General features: G+C 32.4%; 1 protein-coding gene across 4 annotated transcripts in view; it reads left to right on the forward strand.

Moving 5' to 3' along the window:
* The first annotated feature begins 201 nt into the window (after positions 1–201).
* LOC124358537 (endoplasmic reticulum mannosyl-oligosaccharide 1,2-alpha-mannosidase-like) overlaps positions 202–20,944 on the forward strand; it is a 68,681-nt gene continuing 47,938 nt past the window's right edge. For 2 of the 4 annotated variants that reach the window (XM_046810837.1, XM_046810853.1), the window contains exon 1: positions 19,602–19,725. In XM_046810837.1, the coding sequence (XP_046666793.1) occupies positions 19,618–19,725 (108 nt within the window). In that variant the 5' untranslated portion in view covers positions 19,602–19,617. Of the gene's footprint in view, positions 585–11,437; positions 11,630–13,279; positions 13,338–19,601; positions 19,726–20,944 lie in introns of those variants that run through there. The other 2 variants (XM_046810849.1, XM_046810841.1) reach the window with 2 other exon arrangements.

Here is a 20,944-nt window from a genome sequence, read left to right on the forward strand (position 1 = left end):
TGCTGTTGGCTCAAGATTACTAACTTTTTTTAATATCATATAATAATTTACTCAACAAAGTGTTTACAGGTTTGTTGCAACAACTTGTAAATAAAATAATGTTAAAAACAGATTGATCCAGAACGTTCAAAAGAGGAAAAAACACACATATCCATATGATTAACAGATGTTTTTGTCGTAACAAAAATACTCAGACGATAACCAAATGATTGACCTCGAACTCGAACGCTTAGAATTCGATTTAACTTCAACATAGAAAGATAGATTTAGGAATACACTACGTTATAATAGTTTACGTGTTAAGTGACGAGTTTCTGTTTTTATAGTATCAATTAAATTTTATTTAGTTGATACTACCAATTACTACATTACTACAAATTTTGAAGCGAGTTAAAAATTTAATCTTCTTCCTCTCATTTGCTAAAACTTAATGTTTGTTTTGTTAGATATTTCGTATGGAATTAACATTCCTAAATATTGTTTATATTGTACATGGATGTGATAATTGTACATGGAATGTACAGCTAATCATATACAAGAAAAATATATAAGCCTATGTGATTTTAAAGTTTTTGGATTTGTGGGTAAGTTAACCTCAATTTAGATAAATAATCTCATTTCAGTATATTTATAAAAAAAGTCCTATCCTATCTTGTATTAGCTTAGCCTAATACAGGATATTGTAATTTTAAAAATCTTACTCTTTGATTTAGTTAGTGGTCTGGCTCTATAGGTTAGGTTGTTTCCAATGATCCAGTGGGTTTGAAAAATTCTGCAGGTGGGTTCCTATGCCCAATAGAAAGTGTACAACATGAAAATACATTTCCCCCACTACCCTTCTTTTGTGACAGTTGTATGGTTTTAACCAACCTATTTTGTAACATGTAGATGGATAGCCATCTGTTTGGAAAACCAAACAATAATTTTTTCGAAGTGGCTATTTGCCCGGTCACTGGTCTTGGTTCAAAGAACGGGAACGACTATGACGTCACAGACTGTGACATCAAAGGTTTGAAGTAGCTCTAGCACTTGTGGTGTATAATAAAATATCATTCATTTGGTAATTAATGATGAGATTTTACATTGTAAGTTATTCATTACATCAAACATAAAGATGAGGTTCCAACGTCGACACAAACTTGTTGAACATTCCATTGAGTTGAGAAAGAACAGAAAAAGTAAAATTAAGTTACTGGTTGGTTGTTAGAAACTATTAATTTTATTTTTGCCTAGAACCCATAATACTCTAGGATAGACACTTGCTGAATATAAAAGTAAACCATCATTACTTAGAGAGTTATTGAAAGGTAATGCACGTCAAAGTTGTGAAATTGATGCTAAATGTATTAATGTTAGGTTAAAATTCTTATACAGATACATTTAAAACATGAATTTGTTTTTTAAAGTTTTTTTCACTCCCTCTTCTGAACCTAACACTGGTTTAGTTTTTTCTAATACAATTAATTACAGTACACATGTTATCTGTTATTAAAAGAGATAACTACAGAACAGTTTGGGTATATATAAAATTTGGCAGCCAAACAACTTATATGTAAACGTTACTGTCTACGTACTTTTCCTTTATTTTTGTGTGCAATACAACATAAAAGTATATATAGTAAAACAAGCAAGTTACCACCTTTGTCTCTACAAATTCGTTATGACCTTTCAAATGTTTCTTTTATCTGTGGATAATAATTAAAACCACTATATACATAAACATGGGTTATTACTTTGAGAGTTTTGGGATCAATATAAGCTGTATACATTAGATTACACACCAAAACATCATTTATACATGAATCTTGAATTCGATTTCAAATTACATACTTTTTATAAGGCTTCAAACAGAAATTTAAAAGTGAATTGTTACTATATTTCATGAAATAGGTCTATACCCTAAATATACTCAATATTGTGCACCAAACTTCGCAGTTGTGATTAAACTCCATAAGTGTGAATACAAACAAAAATTAAATTACAAGTACGTATAAAAATTTTAAATCTTTAGAAATATACAGTGATCTTATCTTTTGATCATAAAATGCACAGTATTGATCCGTTGTAAACATTATGCAAACTTTATAACTAACTATTTAATTTGGATGCTTTCAAAGAGCTATTTGTCACATTTTAGTAACAGCATTATACCGCATTGGTAAATTACATCCAATCCCTCTTACAACTCTATTAAGTGAATTACTTATTTTTCTCATTTTTTTAAGTTAATAAATATTATAAGTTCTCAGTTAATTCAATTTTAATAATTGTCTTATAATGCATTTTACGGCTTTATAATAATTCAAGTTTCATATTTAGAGTCAATTTTAGGAATTTTCATGATTGATTTTTGTTAAATAAGAAATTATCCTATCTGTTATCGTAATGACACATCCCTGTGTTTTATAACAATGAATGAGAATTATACATTGATGTATAACATTTCAAGTTCCAGTTTAAGTGTTACTTTACATCTGTCTGACTCATCCAGACGTTTGTATAGCTTGACAGTATTTTGCCGAAAACAATAGAAAAGTTAGGTAGTGATGTAGACTGTATGCTATATACTTTAAAACTTGTACCAAGATCCCTTCTATAAGAACTTAGTCCGATAATACATAAGTGATTAATAATAAAACTATTTTTAATCGGCAAATGGAAGAATTAAATTTTCAAATATCCCAAGACGAGAGACTAATTTTCCCTTACCACTTACATACAATATACAATGAAATCATAACCATTTGAGTGTTATTAGTAAATAAAACAAATGTTCCAGTTTATTTTATGCTATTAAATGAAATACATATTTAATATGACAAAAATGATTTATAATTAATTATGAGTTCTCTTAATGACTATTAATTGAAACATTCCAGAAAAAATTGTTGAGAAACAAAACTATATCTTAATAAACTACGAAGTGTAGATTCTGGTACATGGTTAATTTTTTAGTTGTATATTTCTTCTTTTTAATTTATTTAAGCATACACTTTTATTACATTACCGTTCAATACATTACCAATGCATAATATGCAATTAATAAAATAGTCTACAAAATTGTGTTTTCTAAGGCAGTGGTGTAAAGGTGACAGTTATGGCTGCCCTTTCGTTACGTCACCACTCATCGCCCGTCTGTCTAATCTACAGACGGTAGCCGGTCATATAGCCACAGCGTAATTATTTACCCTCCCCACAATTGCCGAATGACGTGACAAGGGATGTGGGGGTACAATGCTACTTTTAGTAGTTCTACTAAAACTTACAAATATGTAAGCATGGAAGAGGTCATTATAAAAGTCAGTTATGATTATGGGCAGCAGTATAAGCAGCCACCACCACAATAAAATCATGATTATTGAAACATCAATATTCATGACTATTGAATCCTCGATATTCTTGACTATCTAAACATACTGAAAACAAAATATTTTTTATAACGTAATAGGTATTTCAAATAATAATGCCAAATAACCAAAGTCCTGTTGATGTTAAATCAAATTAATAGATTAACAATAAATGTCTTTGCTTCAAATTATATAACATAACAAAACTTTATTTATATTGTTTTTGAGCAGTGAAGTACTTACAATTATTTTAGTCAATCTGAAATGGTATTTTTGCCGGTATTAATGCCATCAAAACTACAAAGGCCTATTAATTAAAAAGTTATAATTTGTTTGATTCCAACAAAAATAGTACATGATTTTTAATATATTCATAATACCAAATTTGGAATGTTCAAAAAAGTATTCTCAAGTCTTTGAACGTAGTGTTTGTTCTGACTTTTCTTGCAGCGAAACACTGTTTGATTTCCACCTTTGACTCTAGTTTTCATCTCATCACTACAAACTGGACATTTCAGATTTAAAGAAGCAAGGTTATTTGGTAACCAATTAAAACATTGTTCAATGTTTAAAAATACAATTTGTGATAATAATTGTTTGATCATCGCCATTGCTCTTGCCTATGTCACTAGCCTACTCTGTATGTAAATGAAATAAAAACAGCAGGCAATAATTAATTATGAACATCTACAGGTAAAATGTTGTATTTGATAGTTTCGATATTTTTAATCAATAATCAGGATTTCATTGCAGTGGTGGATGTTTCTTATACTGCAGCCTGACTATGTCCTAAAGGTCTCCCTTTATGGTGGGGGAAGGGGTACCATAACTCCCAATTTTTAGAAGTTATCTTGGTACTCTGGGATTATACCGACCACACCCAGACATGAATCGTTATTTGACATTTTGCTTCTACTGATTACTAGATTAGCGTAGAACAATATTTCGTCAATATAAAACAGGAATTGTCTTATCGCAAACCCCTCCCCATCCTCAGACAGAGGTCAAAGTTGAGCGGTCTAGTAGATAACGTGATTGCAGAGTCTCGCCGCCCGTTCAGCTGGTGCGTCACTTTGTTGTACTTCCGTGTTTTACCCCTAAATTTCTCCAAACACAAAAATTCAACAAAAACAAACATTACCAAACAAAAACTAATCTTTCTTGAAAAAAAAAAAAAAATTCAAAACTTGTTTTTATTCTTGATCACACTCTGCCACCCAAAATGCGAGTGCCTCCGGCCATCAGCGTGGGCTTTGGCAGCACATTTGGTGCTGCGCCGCGCTGATGTCAACGAAGGTAAAACATCCCTCGAGATAGTACCTATCAGTAAAATATCAAATTCTAAAGGGGCTGATCAGAAATATAAATTGAATTGTAATGGAAAGGCAATTATGTACCGTGCAAAAACTTAAATAATCATGTGATGCCGCGCGGCCTGCCGTAATTGGGATTCTCGAGAAAGATAAGATAACAGCAACAACAATACCGATCACAATACCTGGAAATGCTTGTAAATTTGTAATTTTGTAATTAAAGAGTTGTTTTTTCGTTCTATCATGTTTGTTTCTATAAATTTATATTTTTGTGTTCTTCATACTGGTGTGGTCGGTATAATCCCAAAGTACCGTTACCCTATATTGACTATATTTTTTTTTCTAAATAAAATGTGTTTCAATGTCTTCTGCAATTTAGAGTTTTTGGTCATAGTCAATATGTACTTTTAATTACCTCTTTAACTATTCATTTCATTCATTTTCAATAAAAAAGCTATTTATTTGGAGTTTTACAAATTTAGAATAAATACAGATAAAAATAACAATATGAAGAAACAGTAATTGTTTACTTTTGCCACTTCAAACAATTTGTCAAAATTCCAACTTAAAATATAAAATAAAGGTATCTAGGGAAATAGTACAATTATATTAAAGGAAGGAAAGCCTAAGTAATTACTGAAATTATATCAGAATAGTACCGATCTAAAATGAGCTTGACCATCAGTGTGGGTTTAGGTTGCGCCATCCTGCAATTCTGGGAAAAATGAAAAACATCCTTTGATGGTACCTAAATTCGAGCTTAAATCATGTGAGCGCTCAGTTGGTCTGTTAGGACAAGAAACTTAGAAATTGCACCTATTCCTATAAGGACCTTTGTGCTTCTGAAGTGACAGGATATTCTGGATTGGTATGATTGGGGGTTGCAGCCACCTCCTGTTGAGACCAATGAGAAAGAATATAGGGCACTAATCTTAAGTCATGTCTCCCGGAAGAAGGGAAAGCCCGCTCTGAACCACCCTCTCTAGTCAAAGCAAGCAGGGAATGGCACAACCTTATGTCTAGGCTAGCAAGAACCTTTGGCTTGTAGGGAACGAACCCTCGTCAACTCCCAACAGTCATCTCCCGCAGTAGAATCTAATCGCTATCGAATTACCCTTGCATTCCAGGATTTAGTAAAATACTACAAAATTGTGCCTACAAAGTCGTAGGCAAAAACGACTATGATGATGACATATATTTGTCCATGAGATATGCTGAGTGTTTTGAATTTAAAAATTTGAATGCAACTTCATTATTCTACATAGGCAAGATTGAGTTAGATGATTGTGCAAGTCTCCCAGTGGAGTGTCCTTCATGTGGCAAGGATACTGTTAAGACCTGTATAAATTTCAGTATATACCTGATCTCACGGTAGAAAAAGATCCAAACTACTGGTAGTCACCGTAGCCACTGTGCTTATACGGACTAATCATGCAAACAATCCAATCAAGAAATTAGATCAGGAATTTTTATTGTGGGAAGAAAGAAGTGGATTGGAGGGCACAGTGTATCAAAGGCAGCTTATTTTGCCTTGATTGATTCTCATATCAGGTATGGTTTGATGTAATGGGGTATTACAACCAAACAAAACTTAAAAACAGAATCCTAATTCTGCTGAAGAAAGCTATAATAACATTTGCTAACCTTGAACCAAAAGAGATGAAAATCTGAAGTGTTTAAATCATTGGAAATTCAAACAGTAATGTCTTTACATGCACACTTCAGTTACGTACAAGCATCAGTAGGGCTACACACAAGAGGAAAATATCCACTATTACAACACAAGGCAAGCATACTTGTATTACACCGCACCACACAATACAGCAAGAAGCCATCATATGAAAATAAATTGGGTGCAAACTGTATAAAGCATAACCTGAACACTCAAGAACTTCAGTCTGGCCTTTGGAGCGACATTTTTACATACTGCAAGAATTCATGAGACAGTCCTATTAATCCATACTAATTTGTAAAGCAAGAGGGATGAAGAAAACTTTAATATCTTTTCCTTACATTACATTACATTCCTTGACAAAATTGTCTTTTCCTTACATTACATTACATTACATTCCTTGACAAAATTGTAAATAAAATTATTTTTCATTGAGTTAAAGAGAACATGCTTGTATGCCCAACAACGAGGAGTCCAAGGCATAATTACACATTAACTTCAAGTAATTTTTGGTGTTAGTTATGTTAACCCTTTGAGCGCCAAGCAGCTAGCGCGGGGCGAACCCGATACGGCCAGACCAATTACGCCTGGTACATACGAATATGGCCAGTCCTAAATCAGTGTTTTTTGTAGACCTTCACCGGAATTCTATAACAATTGAGTAAATAAAACATAAATGATTCTGTTTTTTTTTGTTATTTGCAGGTAATAATCTGACCTATTTGCAAGTGCTATTTAAATATTTTTCATACTTTGCAAAATATTAATTTTTTAGTTTACATTTTGTATATATTTTTTTATTAGTAAAAATTTTAATTTTTGCAGCTACATAATGACATTTCAACACAATTTAATTCATTTTCTAATATATGCCATGTTACTTCATATCTATCTAAGAATAAAAATACAAAGTTTTGAAAGAAATATCTCAAACAACATGTATGATATAATTTAATTATTCAGCATAAGTAACAAATAGTTACTTTTACATACCTTAGGCATATATGTTTTGGTGAAGCCAAATGTCTGGCCAATGAAGTGGAAATAAGCACTGAATCATAAAATGAGATACAAAAACACACACAAAAATTAACACACGAAAAAAAACACTTATTTTACATATTTACAGTTTTATCCTTCAGGTTTTTTATGGGCAGTTATGTTTCATGAAACATTCAGGTTGAACACCGGCTTCACAGTTCAGACACATGTTCCGTGTTCTCCGGCGTTTCCCTTCAGGATTGTTGCGGCCGCTACATACAGTACACAACTTTTTTCCTTACCGTTTGGAAATTTTTGTAAACCCCGTCTCCTTGGACCATCAGCTCTCTCCATTAAAGCTTCTACATTGGTCCTGGTCATCAGCCTCGGGAGCGCTAAGTCGTCGACAATTGAAACTGTAAATTCAAACCGACTTAGTACATTTTCTGTCGTGTTCAATTTATATAAGATGTAGGCGTTGAGTACCATACGACCAAAAATGTTGAAGATTACTTTTTTTCCATGTTTTCATATTACGTCTTTCATCCAAGTATGTGTATAACATCTGGTCGGTACCGTCTATACCACCCATCACCCATGTTGTATTCATGAACTATGTCTGGCTTTCTTTTTATTATAACTCTCCCCCGACTCATGCATGTAAATTGAACTGTTTTTGCCAAGCCAGCTTTTAAGAAGAAACTAAAATAAACTGTGATTTATTGCTTATTTTCTCACTGCCATGCCATCTGCAATATGGTCCTTTCCTGAGATACCTTTTTTGACCAACACCATACTTTCCAAGCAAAGGTTTTCTTTACTCCCTTTCTATTTTTCCGAATTGTACCAGTCAACCAGGTCATTTTTGAATATAATTCTCTGGCCAGTGAAATAGTGGTAAAAAATTGTCCAAAAAATATGGTATCCTTTGTTTTAGAAGGTTTCCCATTTGCAGTAGTTTCATTACTACGTAATGGCTCAAGCCACTGCGTTCAATTTCTCTCCGTTCACTATCAGTTGCGTATTGTGCCCCTTTATAACAAAAAAAAAGACAAACAATAGTGTGTAACTGAGTCACACAGTACCCACAGTTTTACTCCCCAGCGATTATGTTTTTTCTTGGGCAGATATTGAGTAAGACCTGTTCCGTTTTTTTTCGTGCCAACTAATGACTCGTTCTATGGACACACTTTTCGATAGGGGGTATAGTGAAACTTGAAAAGTCGGTTTGACATGTTCAATGACGGGTTGGAATCTACCGCAGGGGTCATAGTTTTGTTCACCAATTCTGGCTAATGTGTTCCCATCAACAACATGAAAGCATTTCAAAATTAACTCAAATCGGTTTCTTTTTTTTTTCGGCTAAACATTTTTCGAAACCAAGGTGTAGAGTGAGCCGCATTTTTAGCCCAGTAACTTCTAATGTTAGGCTTTCTCACTATGCCTATGTTATAATGACAGCCAAAACCCTTTCATTTCATCTACAGTAACCCTGACCCAATCCTTCATGCGACTTTGAGGAGATAAGACATTAGTCAACATAAATTGAGTTGCATAGCGGTTTTGTCTCTGTTACCAGTGTTGCAATAAATGTAGCGGTAAAAAACAGATTGATATAATCTATAGGCCTGGAATTTACCGGAGGGCAATGTTTAGGGCCAGGTTGTTCCTCAAAAGTAAATTGATGGTCGAACCCACGATCAATTTCTTCTGCCTAGCTCATCCAACTACTACTTTCTGGTTCTGGGTCGGGTCGACATCTGTCCCCACCTCTTCCTCGAACAGGAGCACGACCAACTCTCATTCTTGGTCTTGGACCACCTCTAGCATTCTGGCTATGTTGTGGGGCCTCATCTTCCGATGACGATTCATACAAGTTGGGGGTTGGAGGGAGGTGGAAATTACCATTAGGGCCTAGGCCTAACCTTGTCCCGATGTTGACGGGTACGGCTCAAAGTCCGGGTCAGCGTCTGTGTCATCACACTTTCACTGTCACCATCCAAAGATGAACTACTACTGCTCGTAGTGTCATCTTGAAAACTATCATCACTGTTATCAATAAAAGCTGCATTTCCTTTACGTTGTAAACCACTTACTAATGTATTCTCACTTGCAGAGACTGACAACGTTTCTTTTTACTGGGAGCACTCATATTTCACATCCAACAATACTAAACAGAAGAATTATAACACAACAACTCACCAAAGACTCAAATAAACCTTAGCTGTAAACAAACAATAGCGAAATGGGCGCGAAATAACAACAAGTAATGACCATGTGACGCGGGAAGCGATCAGCTGAGAGCGCCGCCACAGCCTTCTGAATCACGCAACTTCTCGCTTGTTTTTTGTAACATAAACACCGCTTTCAGTACTGCATGTATAATTACATATTCTTACAGCTATATTCAAAAGCTTTAGTTTTTGTACCAATATTGATAGTATTTAGTTTGTTACGCGATCAATAAATAAAAAAGTATTACTTGCCCATATATCGGCACTTGGCCGTATTCACGTGTACCGCCCTTGCCGATACCTGGGCAGTTGGCCATATTCGTAACTACTCTGCTTGCCGATATGTCGGCACTTGGCGCTCAAAGGGTTAAGGCAGTGGACAAAGTAATGAATCATATCCCACTATGTTTTGAAACTTAGTGGAGCCGCCATTTTAATATAAAATTTCAACTTTTGAATTATCTAGTTCCTACTATAACTTTTTAATATAAATCAAGGTACCCAAATAATGGCAAATATATCTATAAGCAAGAATTTAAAAGTATTTACAAAATGCTATATACTTAATCTTACAAAAATGTTCTAAACTTGCCAGCTCAACATCGTTTCTTTAGAATTGTTTAATAAAAATAAAGAGTTTTGTTATAATATTGATATTTGTTATAATGAAAGTATTGACTTTTACATATTATTCAAATATTTGTTATAATAAAGGTATTAACGAATAAGTCTAACATGCAATACGCAAAATATAAAGTTTTAAGTTGTAAAGAAATCATTGCATAGTTCGTATATACATCGACTGTGACAAATGCATTGCAGCAGTGATACTCTCTTTACAAAGTGAAAGTGTTACAGAATTGAGTTAATGCATCCTCAATTTAATATTTAATGAAAGTCAGTCCCACATGAAATCTTCCTTTCAACTATGCTTGAATGTTTAATATAAAATTTAAGTTAATTTTACATTATTTTTAGGTATTACATAAATTTAATGTTGTAGACAGATGTTATTATTTATTTTTGTTATGTTTATCACACCTTTTGTACTATACTGTATTGTTTAACAGAGTAAAACATTATATTACACTTTTCATCTATCAAACACAAAATATATATGAATCGTTAAAAATATTGCTTTACTTTTTGAACTCCTAATCCTTTCTCCTCCCCTATTGGCTACTACCTTGTTGCAAGATAATATTCTGAAATATCAGAGCCTGGAAGTGAATCAAGTTTATGTACTGTAATCAATCCAAATTACACATAAAACATCTATGATAGGAAGGGTTGATTCAATGCAAATGTTGAGTTTAGCTCCACCTTACCTTATATTCAGTGCAGCGTCTGAGATCTGACACTGTTGTGGACTCCAGATTCCAGGAGTCAAGACTGTGAAAGTGTTAGATTTCAGACCTTGCACTGAGTGGAATATAGCTGAACTAAACATTCTCAAGCCAGATTACTTTGCATATTTCTGTTAAACTGATGGTTGTTTGTTAGTGTGGTATAAATTTGAGTTTGAGTGTAGGAAAAATAATGTTTAATTAGTAATGAATATTTCAATATTGCAGGTGGTTTGATATGATCTGCAAGGTCAGTGTAAACTTGTTAACTCCAAAATGGGAGCATGATTTGGATTCTTTAAACCTATGTGAAATTCAGATGGAAAGTAATCAATATTTATCGTACATTTTCTGTGTGGTTGGTTTGTGTTGAATGCTCAATCTTGACCTGTTCAATCTTGTTGTACTTTAGTAGTTACAATCAGACTAGTACAACATCGTAACTCAAATCACAAACAGTCTAGCACGTTATATCTAAGAATCAACTCTTTACTGGCAACAATTAATTCGTTAACCCAAGTTATTTAAATTTGTAATTTTTCAGATGGCTGTAATTTTGAAGACTGAAGTCAGTTTTAACGTTTAAGAAACATAAGTAAAGTAAAGTTACCAAAAATTAGAATAAAGGTGGATTATTGTTATTAAAATGACAGTGGAAAGTGACTACGTTCGTCTCGGTGTCAGCAATGAAGAGGATGGTCAGCCACAGAAGCCACAAAGGAGAAGTCTGTGGAGGGTAAGTGTTCAGAGTTAGAAGTTTTGTATGTAGGCCTACATTATTTTGAACTTAAATGATTTATATGTTATTATTGGCTGAGCTTTAGCAAAACATATCACTTTTGGGGCTGAAAATTTCTTTTTTGTCTATCTGTCTGTCTGTCCACACGATATCACCAAAATGGACTGACCCATTGTGCATGAAGCTTCATTTTTCTTTCTGAGGAATACTAAGTTCGATGGTGCATGTCAAACATAGGATTTGACTGACTATTACCGTATATATGTACATTGATCTTATAGGTAACCATGATGGCAAGGAGAAATAACAGAATAAATAAATTTGTATACAAACTGAAATACAAATATATGAGATTTACACATGTTGTCTAACTACCTAAACTTATTTTTATAATATTTTGCTGACTTAATGTGGCATAGAGTAAAAAGAAAAAAAGTTTGTAAACAAACTCAATCAACCCATAAGAAATTCAAACATGTGACATATTAACACATGTAGCCTAATTATCCCAACACATAGAACATCATTTTATAGCGACTTGGTGTATAGACGTTTATTAATTATTTGAAAACTGATATGAAACCCAATATTATGATCAAATATCTGAATATATCATGTGGCAAGATAATGTTGAGAAAGATTCCATAATTGTGTAGAATTTACATTTTGCATTGTTTTCAAAAATGAGTTCTATGATATGTCATTCTCGTTTCAACTTCTTTTTTGTACGATAGTGTTTTTGTCTTATCTGTCCGCAAGACATCTCGTGAATAAAATGAGCTATATATTTGAAATTTTGAATGCAACCTTGGCGAACACGTGGTGTGGTGTACTTCTATATTGTTTTTATTTTGCTTATGCTTTTTTTTTAAATGGACGTAAGATATAATTTGGGATTGCATTAATTTAACTTAATTCAGTTTTCAATAAGAGCTCTTAAATTAGTGGAAATCTCAATGGGAATTGAAACTGGTGTATTCTGCAAAGAATACTCAAGAGGCTAGACCTTATTCATGTTGGATTTCTTTATTATATTTAGTAAGATGAACCTTAATTATTTCTTTTTTGTAATACAAAATAATCAATGCTTTTAAACTTATTGGTTGCAAACATATTTGCGATCTGTTAAGACTGTCAGAAAGTTATTTTGCAATCAAAACATCTTGTTTACCAGTAAAAAACTCAACCAACTATTAAAAGTCTCGTAATAAATTGTGTATGTCAATTATGTTGATTTATTATGTAATTGACTTATTATTCCTTAATTAGGTATTTACGGGTTATTTAATCAGTAAGAAGTAAATATTAAGTTTTGAAAAATTGTGCTTTCAATTAACAGTAATCAAACTACTTTATTGTTTGCTTAATTATCTCTTTGTATGTAACATTACTGTAACAATACACAAGTGGTTCTACAAATTGAAGTCAAAGTTACTTTAGTATTTATCATCTTTTCATAGTTTAAAGGATTTATTATTTTAATACTTTGGCCTCGAATATCAGTATATATATACATATATAAATTATGACAAGTATGTAAAAACTAAGTAATAAACTGAAAGTAGAAATGTGTAAACAATTTAATGAATATAAAGTATTAATATATTATCTTCTTATACAGTGCAATTAAATTTCTTCCTATAACAGGCTTCACGAAGCTAAGCATCCGCACCAGGTGATTCTACCCATGCCTAAGGCGTTGTCAGTAAGTTCAATATGCGAAAGACCTGAAGTCAGAGAGCGTCTGATTAATCAGTATTTATTTCATATACATTGACGCCTGCTTGGATTTTCATATGAGTTTTGTTCATAGTTTCAATCTTTGCATGAGCATGAGCAATGATTGTGAAGGTTTGGTGAGGTTGATATATGCACCGTGTTTTACACACGATCCCAAAGCACGGTGGAGTAACCCTTCTACACATAGTGAGAAGGGTTGATTCAATTTGAATGTTGAGTTTAGTTCCAGTTTACCTTCCTCTTAGTGCAGCACCTGAGAATACCTTTTCACCTAGATTAACTATATTTTGTAGTATAGGTGTCTGATGTCAAAACATTGTAAGAGTTTATTTTTAGCTTCTTCATTGTCGAATTTGTTTTGGATCTCTTCAGACGAATATGACTTCAGATTCCATGAGCCACGTCTGTGACAGTGACAGATTTCAGACGCTGCACTGAGAGGAAGGTGTACTGGAGCTAATCTCAACATTCACATATTACTGTTTTTGAGACTGTAATAAATGAGTCAGTCATTAATGTTTGTAAGTTCATTGGCTTAAAACTTCCCTGTACACAACATTTTTTGTATGACCCTTGTGTCGCAGTCACTAGACTCGAGAGTAGTCCACATACAGCTGGCCGTGGTAGGCACAAGGGCTCCTAAAATCCTCTACAGAAATTTGTAACGATTACACTTGATCTTCATTCACTGCCATACAGAAATAGAGTTTGACTGGGAACTGTAGTCTTTTAAATTGTAACTGAAAACTTATAACTTGAAGAAATTGTGGGAATACTGGGCATGAAGACAGTTTCACTTGTCCCACAACCAGTGAATATGGTGGCCTCTATGATATTTTGGTGCAAAGTTTTATCTTTTAGTCTTGTGTCATTGCACAGTTTAGGAGGGATGGTATTTCGTAACAACATTATTTGAGATCCAGCTATCAAACACAGATTGTGAGGTGAAATTACTAGTGAGTTAAGGTTATGTAGAACTTGACAGCATAGTGATCAGCGTCTTATCGTTCTACTACTGTATCAGTTGGTATTTCATAACAATAACAGCCTCAGTACAGGGAGCTGCTCCAATAAAATATTGTTAATGTATGTTACAGGGTTGTCTTTAGGAGTTAAGATCAATCTTTCTCTGAACCAATATGTTTCTTTTGGACAAAAATTGTGCACATCCGGGTAAATATTTTCGGCTAATGACTAGGTCATGAACAATCATCAATAGCAATTTATTATCGTTAAATATAAGTAAATGATAAGCGTTGTCAAATTATGTATATAGGTACGTCATAGGTATATCCTTTTAAAATAACATAATACACTCCTGAAAATAAGTAATAGTCACTGGAGATATTCCAATAACCTGATCTATTTCAGAATAATTTGAATTTAAGTTTAAAGAGCAATGTTTTGAAGCCCTAAAGTCGGTAAATGAAACAAATTTTATGAGTGTCAATGAAACACAAATTCTCTCCAACAGTCCATAATATTTGAATGAACAATTGCAACAATGTCAGTTACATTTGAACTATTTTAGACCAGAATGGAGGAATACTAAGTCCGTAGAAATCTTGGTGAAAGCACTTACAATATAATTTTAATTAAACATAGACATGTTTAAGGTACAAATTATTTCACAATTGATTTAAAAAAAATTCAAAAGTTAAACAAAACTGACACTGGCTCTTATTTTAGGCTTAGCGCATGAAGAAGCATTTATGGTTCAATATTTCACATGCCATGGTAGAATTTGTATTGTTGCAAAAATATATACTTTATATAAATACTCCATCATATAAGTCTACTTTAGTCAATAAGTGTCAATTTTCAGCCCTTGTAATTTTCTCCGATCTAAATTGTTCCCTGAGCCCTAGTAGCGTTTGCGTTGTTGCCCTGATCAATAAAATACATGTGTTGGCCTGTCAATTCTTCTTCAGTAAAATAAAAACTAGTTCCGGTCTAAGTTATTTCACTTATTTCCAGTCCCTTAGTAGCATTTGCCTTGTTGCACAGATTAATAAAATATATATACTTACCTAGGTCTGAAAAGTTTATTTCTATCAACCTATCTATTGTTAAGTGTATAAGATGTGTGAAATTTCATTCTAGAACACCGAGAAGGTTAAATATAAAATATAGTTCTGGTAGGGGTTGAAAAACTCCTATTGGTGGTTGATCTCTATGAAATTGCTTTTGATTTCTGTGCAATCATGAAGTATGTGTGTAAAATTTCATCTTCCTGGGACATTGGGAAGATGGAAATAGCAAAATATCGTTATTCTAGGACTTTCAATCCCATTTCAACCCGTATGGGTAATTGATTGCTATAAAAATTTTTTTATTTATAATGGGTTTACACTGAATTTAAGAGAAGGTTGATACTACATCCATGCCTATGAATGAGTAGGTTAGTCCCTGCAATCACCTTCTCTCAGGGTGGCATCTGATCTTCTGAGGTAGATTGGTGTCTTCTCAGGTTGTGGGTCTAATCAAGAGACATGGTCACCTGAAGAAATATCTTCATTGTCAGGGAGAACCCTCCCTATCGATTCTGTGACGGGCAGGAAGGAACTGCTAAACACCTGCTATCTGATCGCCCTGCAATAACAAGGGAGTGCTATGTCATCTTTGGTGGTATGGACAAGGGTAGTGAATTTCCCCAGGAGGACCTGATTGTTTGTTTTCAGCAGTTTGTAGAACTGTCAAAACTGTAAACTGGCTGGCCTCATAGCACACTTCCGGAATGCGCCAAAGGCTCTTTAGACTTAAGTTCATGGCAATAGGCCGCCCTTAACAAGAAGAAGGAGGTCAAGTTCCTTTAATATCTTACTTGATATTATAATACCATGCATCATCTGGGATATGTCTCTTCAAAAATCAACATTTTTTATCGGGCTTAATCTGGTATAGTGAGTTCTGTCTGAACTGAAAAGGTGAGGCAGCATTGTCCGCAATGATTATGCGCTGAGCATAGTGGTCTGACATGCCGGTGCCGAGCACTTCACACATAACTCTATTGGTTAGCAGACTGATAAAAACCAGGTTAATTATGTTTAATTAGGTGTCAGTCACCGAGTTGGAGAATTTACTATCTCCATCACTATCTCATATCATAACTTGCAAACAGATAAGATTTGCATGATTTCCTTCAAGCCAGTTCGCATTCATATTTTCCAAAACTATGGCATTTCCCTTAGAATACTTTACATTTCTCACAGTTCTACGATCCCTCATAGGAAAGCACTTCAATTTGAGTCTTAGGAACGATAGGTGGCAATAATGTTATACATTATATTTATACATACCCATTTTTGCAAGTGTTACTTTAATGCTGGCTACCACCCTCCTCCAGTCTATTTCAGCACTAACCTTGAGATACAAATGGGACTGAATTCCAGGGAATTTCTTGCCAATATTAAGACACCACCATTTTTAAAAGAATACTGGCATTAGTGCGAGGCAGTCATGTATCCTTTTATATTGAAAGAATCAATTTCGTAAGATTTTTGGCCGTGTTCTGGCAACACTATTAATATATCCGGGTTTTAAAATCTAAGAAAATTTCAAGTACATCTAGTTTATGCCAAAGAGTGCAATTCGATTATTATACAGTGCAATATTAAAAACAATGCAATCTTTCAGTTTGTCAAAGCTTTCTAAAAAAAAGCTATAAATTAATCTATAAATCAAAAACCCTTTTAGAATACTGATAAAAGAATTTCTTAAGATTTACAATAACCGTTTAATCCATCAGTAATCTCCAAACGACTTCATAAAATAGGTGATCCAAGAGGAAAAGGCCAATTTGTCTTTTGAACATGGTATATGTCAGTGATCCTAAACTATTTGATAGGGCATTCCATAATTTTGGTCCGAGAGATAATTTTGCTAATGAATATTGTTTGATAGTCTGCTTTTTGGTTACAATATTGTTTGCACTCCTTGTGTTATATTGCTAAAGATGTGTCAAGTTATTTGAAGTAGCTGTGTACAGCAACAGTTTATACACAACTAACAAGAGACTGTCATAATATGAAGTACTTTAAATTTTAGTACACAAATCATAAACAATACCAGAGATATAATGTATTGATTTTTTTGTATTAATAATATTTCATTAATTTTATTTTGAAATGTATTTCCTAAATGCATATAATATACAATTTTTTATTGCAGAATTTACACATTTTTCTAAGTATAAATATTACTTAAAATAACTTTAAACAAAGAGTAGTATATGTTCATTCAAATTGTAATTTTTGTCGATGATCAATCAGAGAAATTTTGTAGAATCATAAGTTGGTGTCACTAAATCGTAAATTGCTATTTGAATTTCAAAGGAAGATTTTATATTCGAGGTAAAATTTACAGTTATCAATTTATTTGCATTGATTGTTAAAAAGTTTTTATTAACGTATTGCATTGTATTATTAATTTGTGTACTTCCTATGTCCTTAATTTCCCAATTTTTTTGTTTGTAAGTATAGACGTGTCGTATGCATATAAAATTGTCTGATTAGGATTACATTTCCATTTCCAATGTCCTTTATATATATGTATATAAAGACTAACAGTGGACCAAGAACAAAACCCTGGTGCACATCACACTTAATATCAGCTCTTTTAGATGTGATTAGCCTGATAATATTTTTATACTAACAAATTGTTTTCGGTAGACTAAATGAGGTGTCTCTACTATTCCCTAGTTTTCTAATTTATCAAGTGAAGTACCTATATTCAAGCAGTCAAAAGCTTTTTGTAAATCCAAAAATGTACCACAAATGTAATCACCATTTATTATTTCTTTCACTATTTAATTAAAAAATTTGATTATGGCGGACAAAGTGAATTTTCTTCTTGTGAATTGATGTTGATTTACAAAAAGTATACTTTTAGCTTCTAAACATCAATAAACCTGTTACAAATAGTATCTCATAAACTTAGGCAATAACACAAAGAAATACAATATTGGTCTCTGAGCACAATTAATAATTTCTGAGCTGATTTCCTTATTTTTAAAAACAGACACAATTTTATAAATTGCATAATTATTTGGGAAAATCAATGATTAAAAACTTGTTTTAATTATATATGACTGAGGTTTTTGCTATAGAATTAAAAATTATTTAATAGAGTATTCATATAATCTTAACCAATTGCAACACTTCTTGCAAATCTTCACGTAGTTTATTATTTTAACAATCTCTTTTTCAGAAGTTGGTTAAAGAAACATGCTGCTGTCAATTCTTTGACCCTTGAAAGAGTAAATTAGATTACTAAAATTAATAGCCAATTATTCAGGGATGTTATTCATCAAAGTGATTAACATTGGGATCAGTTATCAAATTAGCATAGTTTTTTAGTGAAATGCTAGCTTTATTTTAGGTATTTCAACAAAATTTAACTTTTTGAATTTAACATTTCATTTGTCATATATTCTTGTTTTATTTTCTTAGAAATTATTCATATTTTTGCTTTTTAGTTTTCAAGAGTTTTCATTTTTAATTATAAAATTATTATGTGTTGGAATCTAAAGTGATTAAAGAAAAATTAAAATATATTTTGTGTCAGAAATATCTTTAGTTACCCAAGAGATTTTATCATTAACCTGTTTCTTACTATTTTTATTTATCGGGAAATATATATCAAGATTATAATTTAAAATTCCAACAAAACTAGAATATTGCTTGTTGACATCACAGCTTGATGTCAGTGTATCCCAGATTTGTTTTTGAAGAAAATAAATTAGTATGCACAAAATTTGTGCCTTGAAAGACTGTGTTTTTGTAGGAATTAATTTATATGCTTTAAGGAAGATTCTGTTGATTTATTAATAGGAATATTGATTATAATAAACAACGTGATCTGATAATCCTGTACAACTTTTGAAGTTATTCTTTTAAACACAATGTTTTATTGATTAATATGCTATCCAGAGCTGACTGTACATTCTGAGTTACTCTTGTTCCGGTTGGTTTACCAGATAACTAAAATTGAATTCACTAAGAAATGTCATTGGTTTAAATTTATTATTAAGAGTGCAATAAAATATCAATATTAAAATCTCCCATCAGAATACAATTGAAACTAGAATTAAGTGAGTTCAAACTATTCTGGATAGTTTATATATAAAACTGTCAATATCAGAATTGGGTGGTATGTAAAAACAAATAATTATATAGTTATAGTTATCTATTTTAGTTATTATCTATTGATAACCTCTATGATCCCACTTTTTCAACCATTGCATCATGTTAACCACACTACTACCATCATCCATCAACATCTCTGTCTTTGATAACAAAGCATTCAGAGTGCCATCGGGAATGTCAGGATCGTCGTCATTTGTTAAATCCCAGGTGATCTTCTTGGCTTCTAGATTGGGCCTTTCCTTCTGCACCTTGCGCAGAATGTATTTTCAACTTCTTCCTTACTGTAGAGTGGTTTTGTGCTGAATGTATACATTTGTTCTTTTTAAATACATTTGTTAGTGGTGGACAGTCTATTGGTGTAACAAAGTCAACCTGTAGCTGCATTTTTTACCCAATATACAGTACTGTAAATAAATACTGTACTTTTAGTTAAAAAAAAACTAAATTGTTTGGTATAATATGAAACATAATTACAACAATTGGATTGAAAAGAAGTGTATTTTGAACTTGTACTAAAAGAATATTCCATGTGTCAGTGGAATGTTTCCAGAGAAATTTAAATATCTGAGGTTAAACCTTTATTAAAAGATAAACCAACCTGACTATGCATCAAACTACATATCAGTTTCTTTCAGTAAACTTTATGAGCGAGTTATATCAAACCAAGTAAGAAAATACTTAAAAATTAATATTTTTGTGACAAAGAAAACCATGGTTTTTGTTTAGGAAAATCAGAGATTAGTGCTGCTACAGATATGAGTCAATTACTGATTTTGTAGATGAAGGTGAATGATTCAGTTGTCACATTTTCAGAGCTGGTTATTTTTACTGTATATAGCCAGTACATTTATAAACTTTGTCTTTTTATTAAAAGAATAAAATTAATAAGTTAATGGAAAATTGGAATTGTTATGAATATGACACAACGTGTAGAAATTATCTGTCTTTTGAATAACCTAAATTAATAGTGAAACCCCATCATAATCAGGTCTAAAATATTTCAATAAAATGCCTCATGAAATAAAAACAATTGAAGATTTGATAACATTCAAGAGTAACTTAAAATCAGTGATGCTTAGGAGGCTCCTATATGCGTTTGAGGATTTTGTTTAGTATTATACTTTAAATCTAGGTTGTAATTATTTTGTTTAGTTTGTAATATAATTTGTACAAAATATGATTACATTTTTAAAATCTGTTTTCAGCTAACTCAGTTATAGTTAGATTAATTATTTTACAATGTAAATAACATTTTTTATAAAAAAAGTATATATGAACTCTTTGTGGATCTCAGAAAGGCCTTTGAAAGTAAATCACATGACACTTTTTTAACTAAATTGAAATTTTATGGTATTGATGGTAATGAGTTGCACTTCTTTAAAACATATCTTTGTGGCAGATTGCATAAAGTTTCTGTAACCGGGTC

This window comes from Homalodisca vitripennis, chromosome 1, assembly GCF_021130785.1.
Source record: "Homalodisca vitripennis isolate AUS2020 chromosome 1, UT_GWSS_2.1, whole genome shotgun sequence".
In the NCBI taxonomy this organism is placed as follows: domain Eukaryota; kingdom Metazoa; phylum Arthropoda; class Insecta; order Hemiptera; family Cicadellidae; genus Homalodisca; species Homalodisca vitripennis.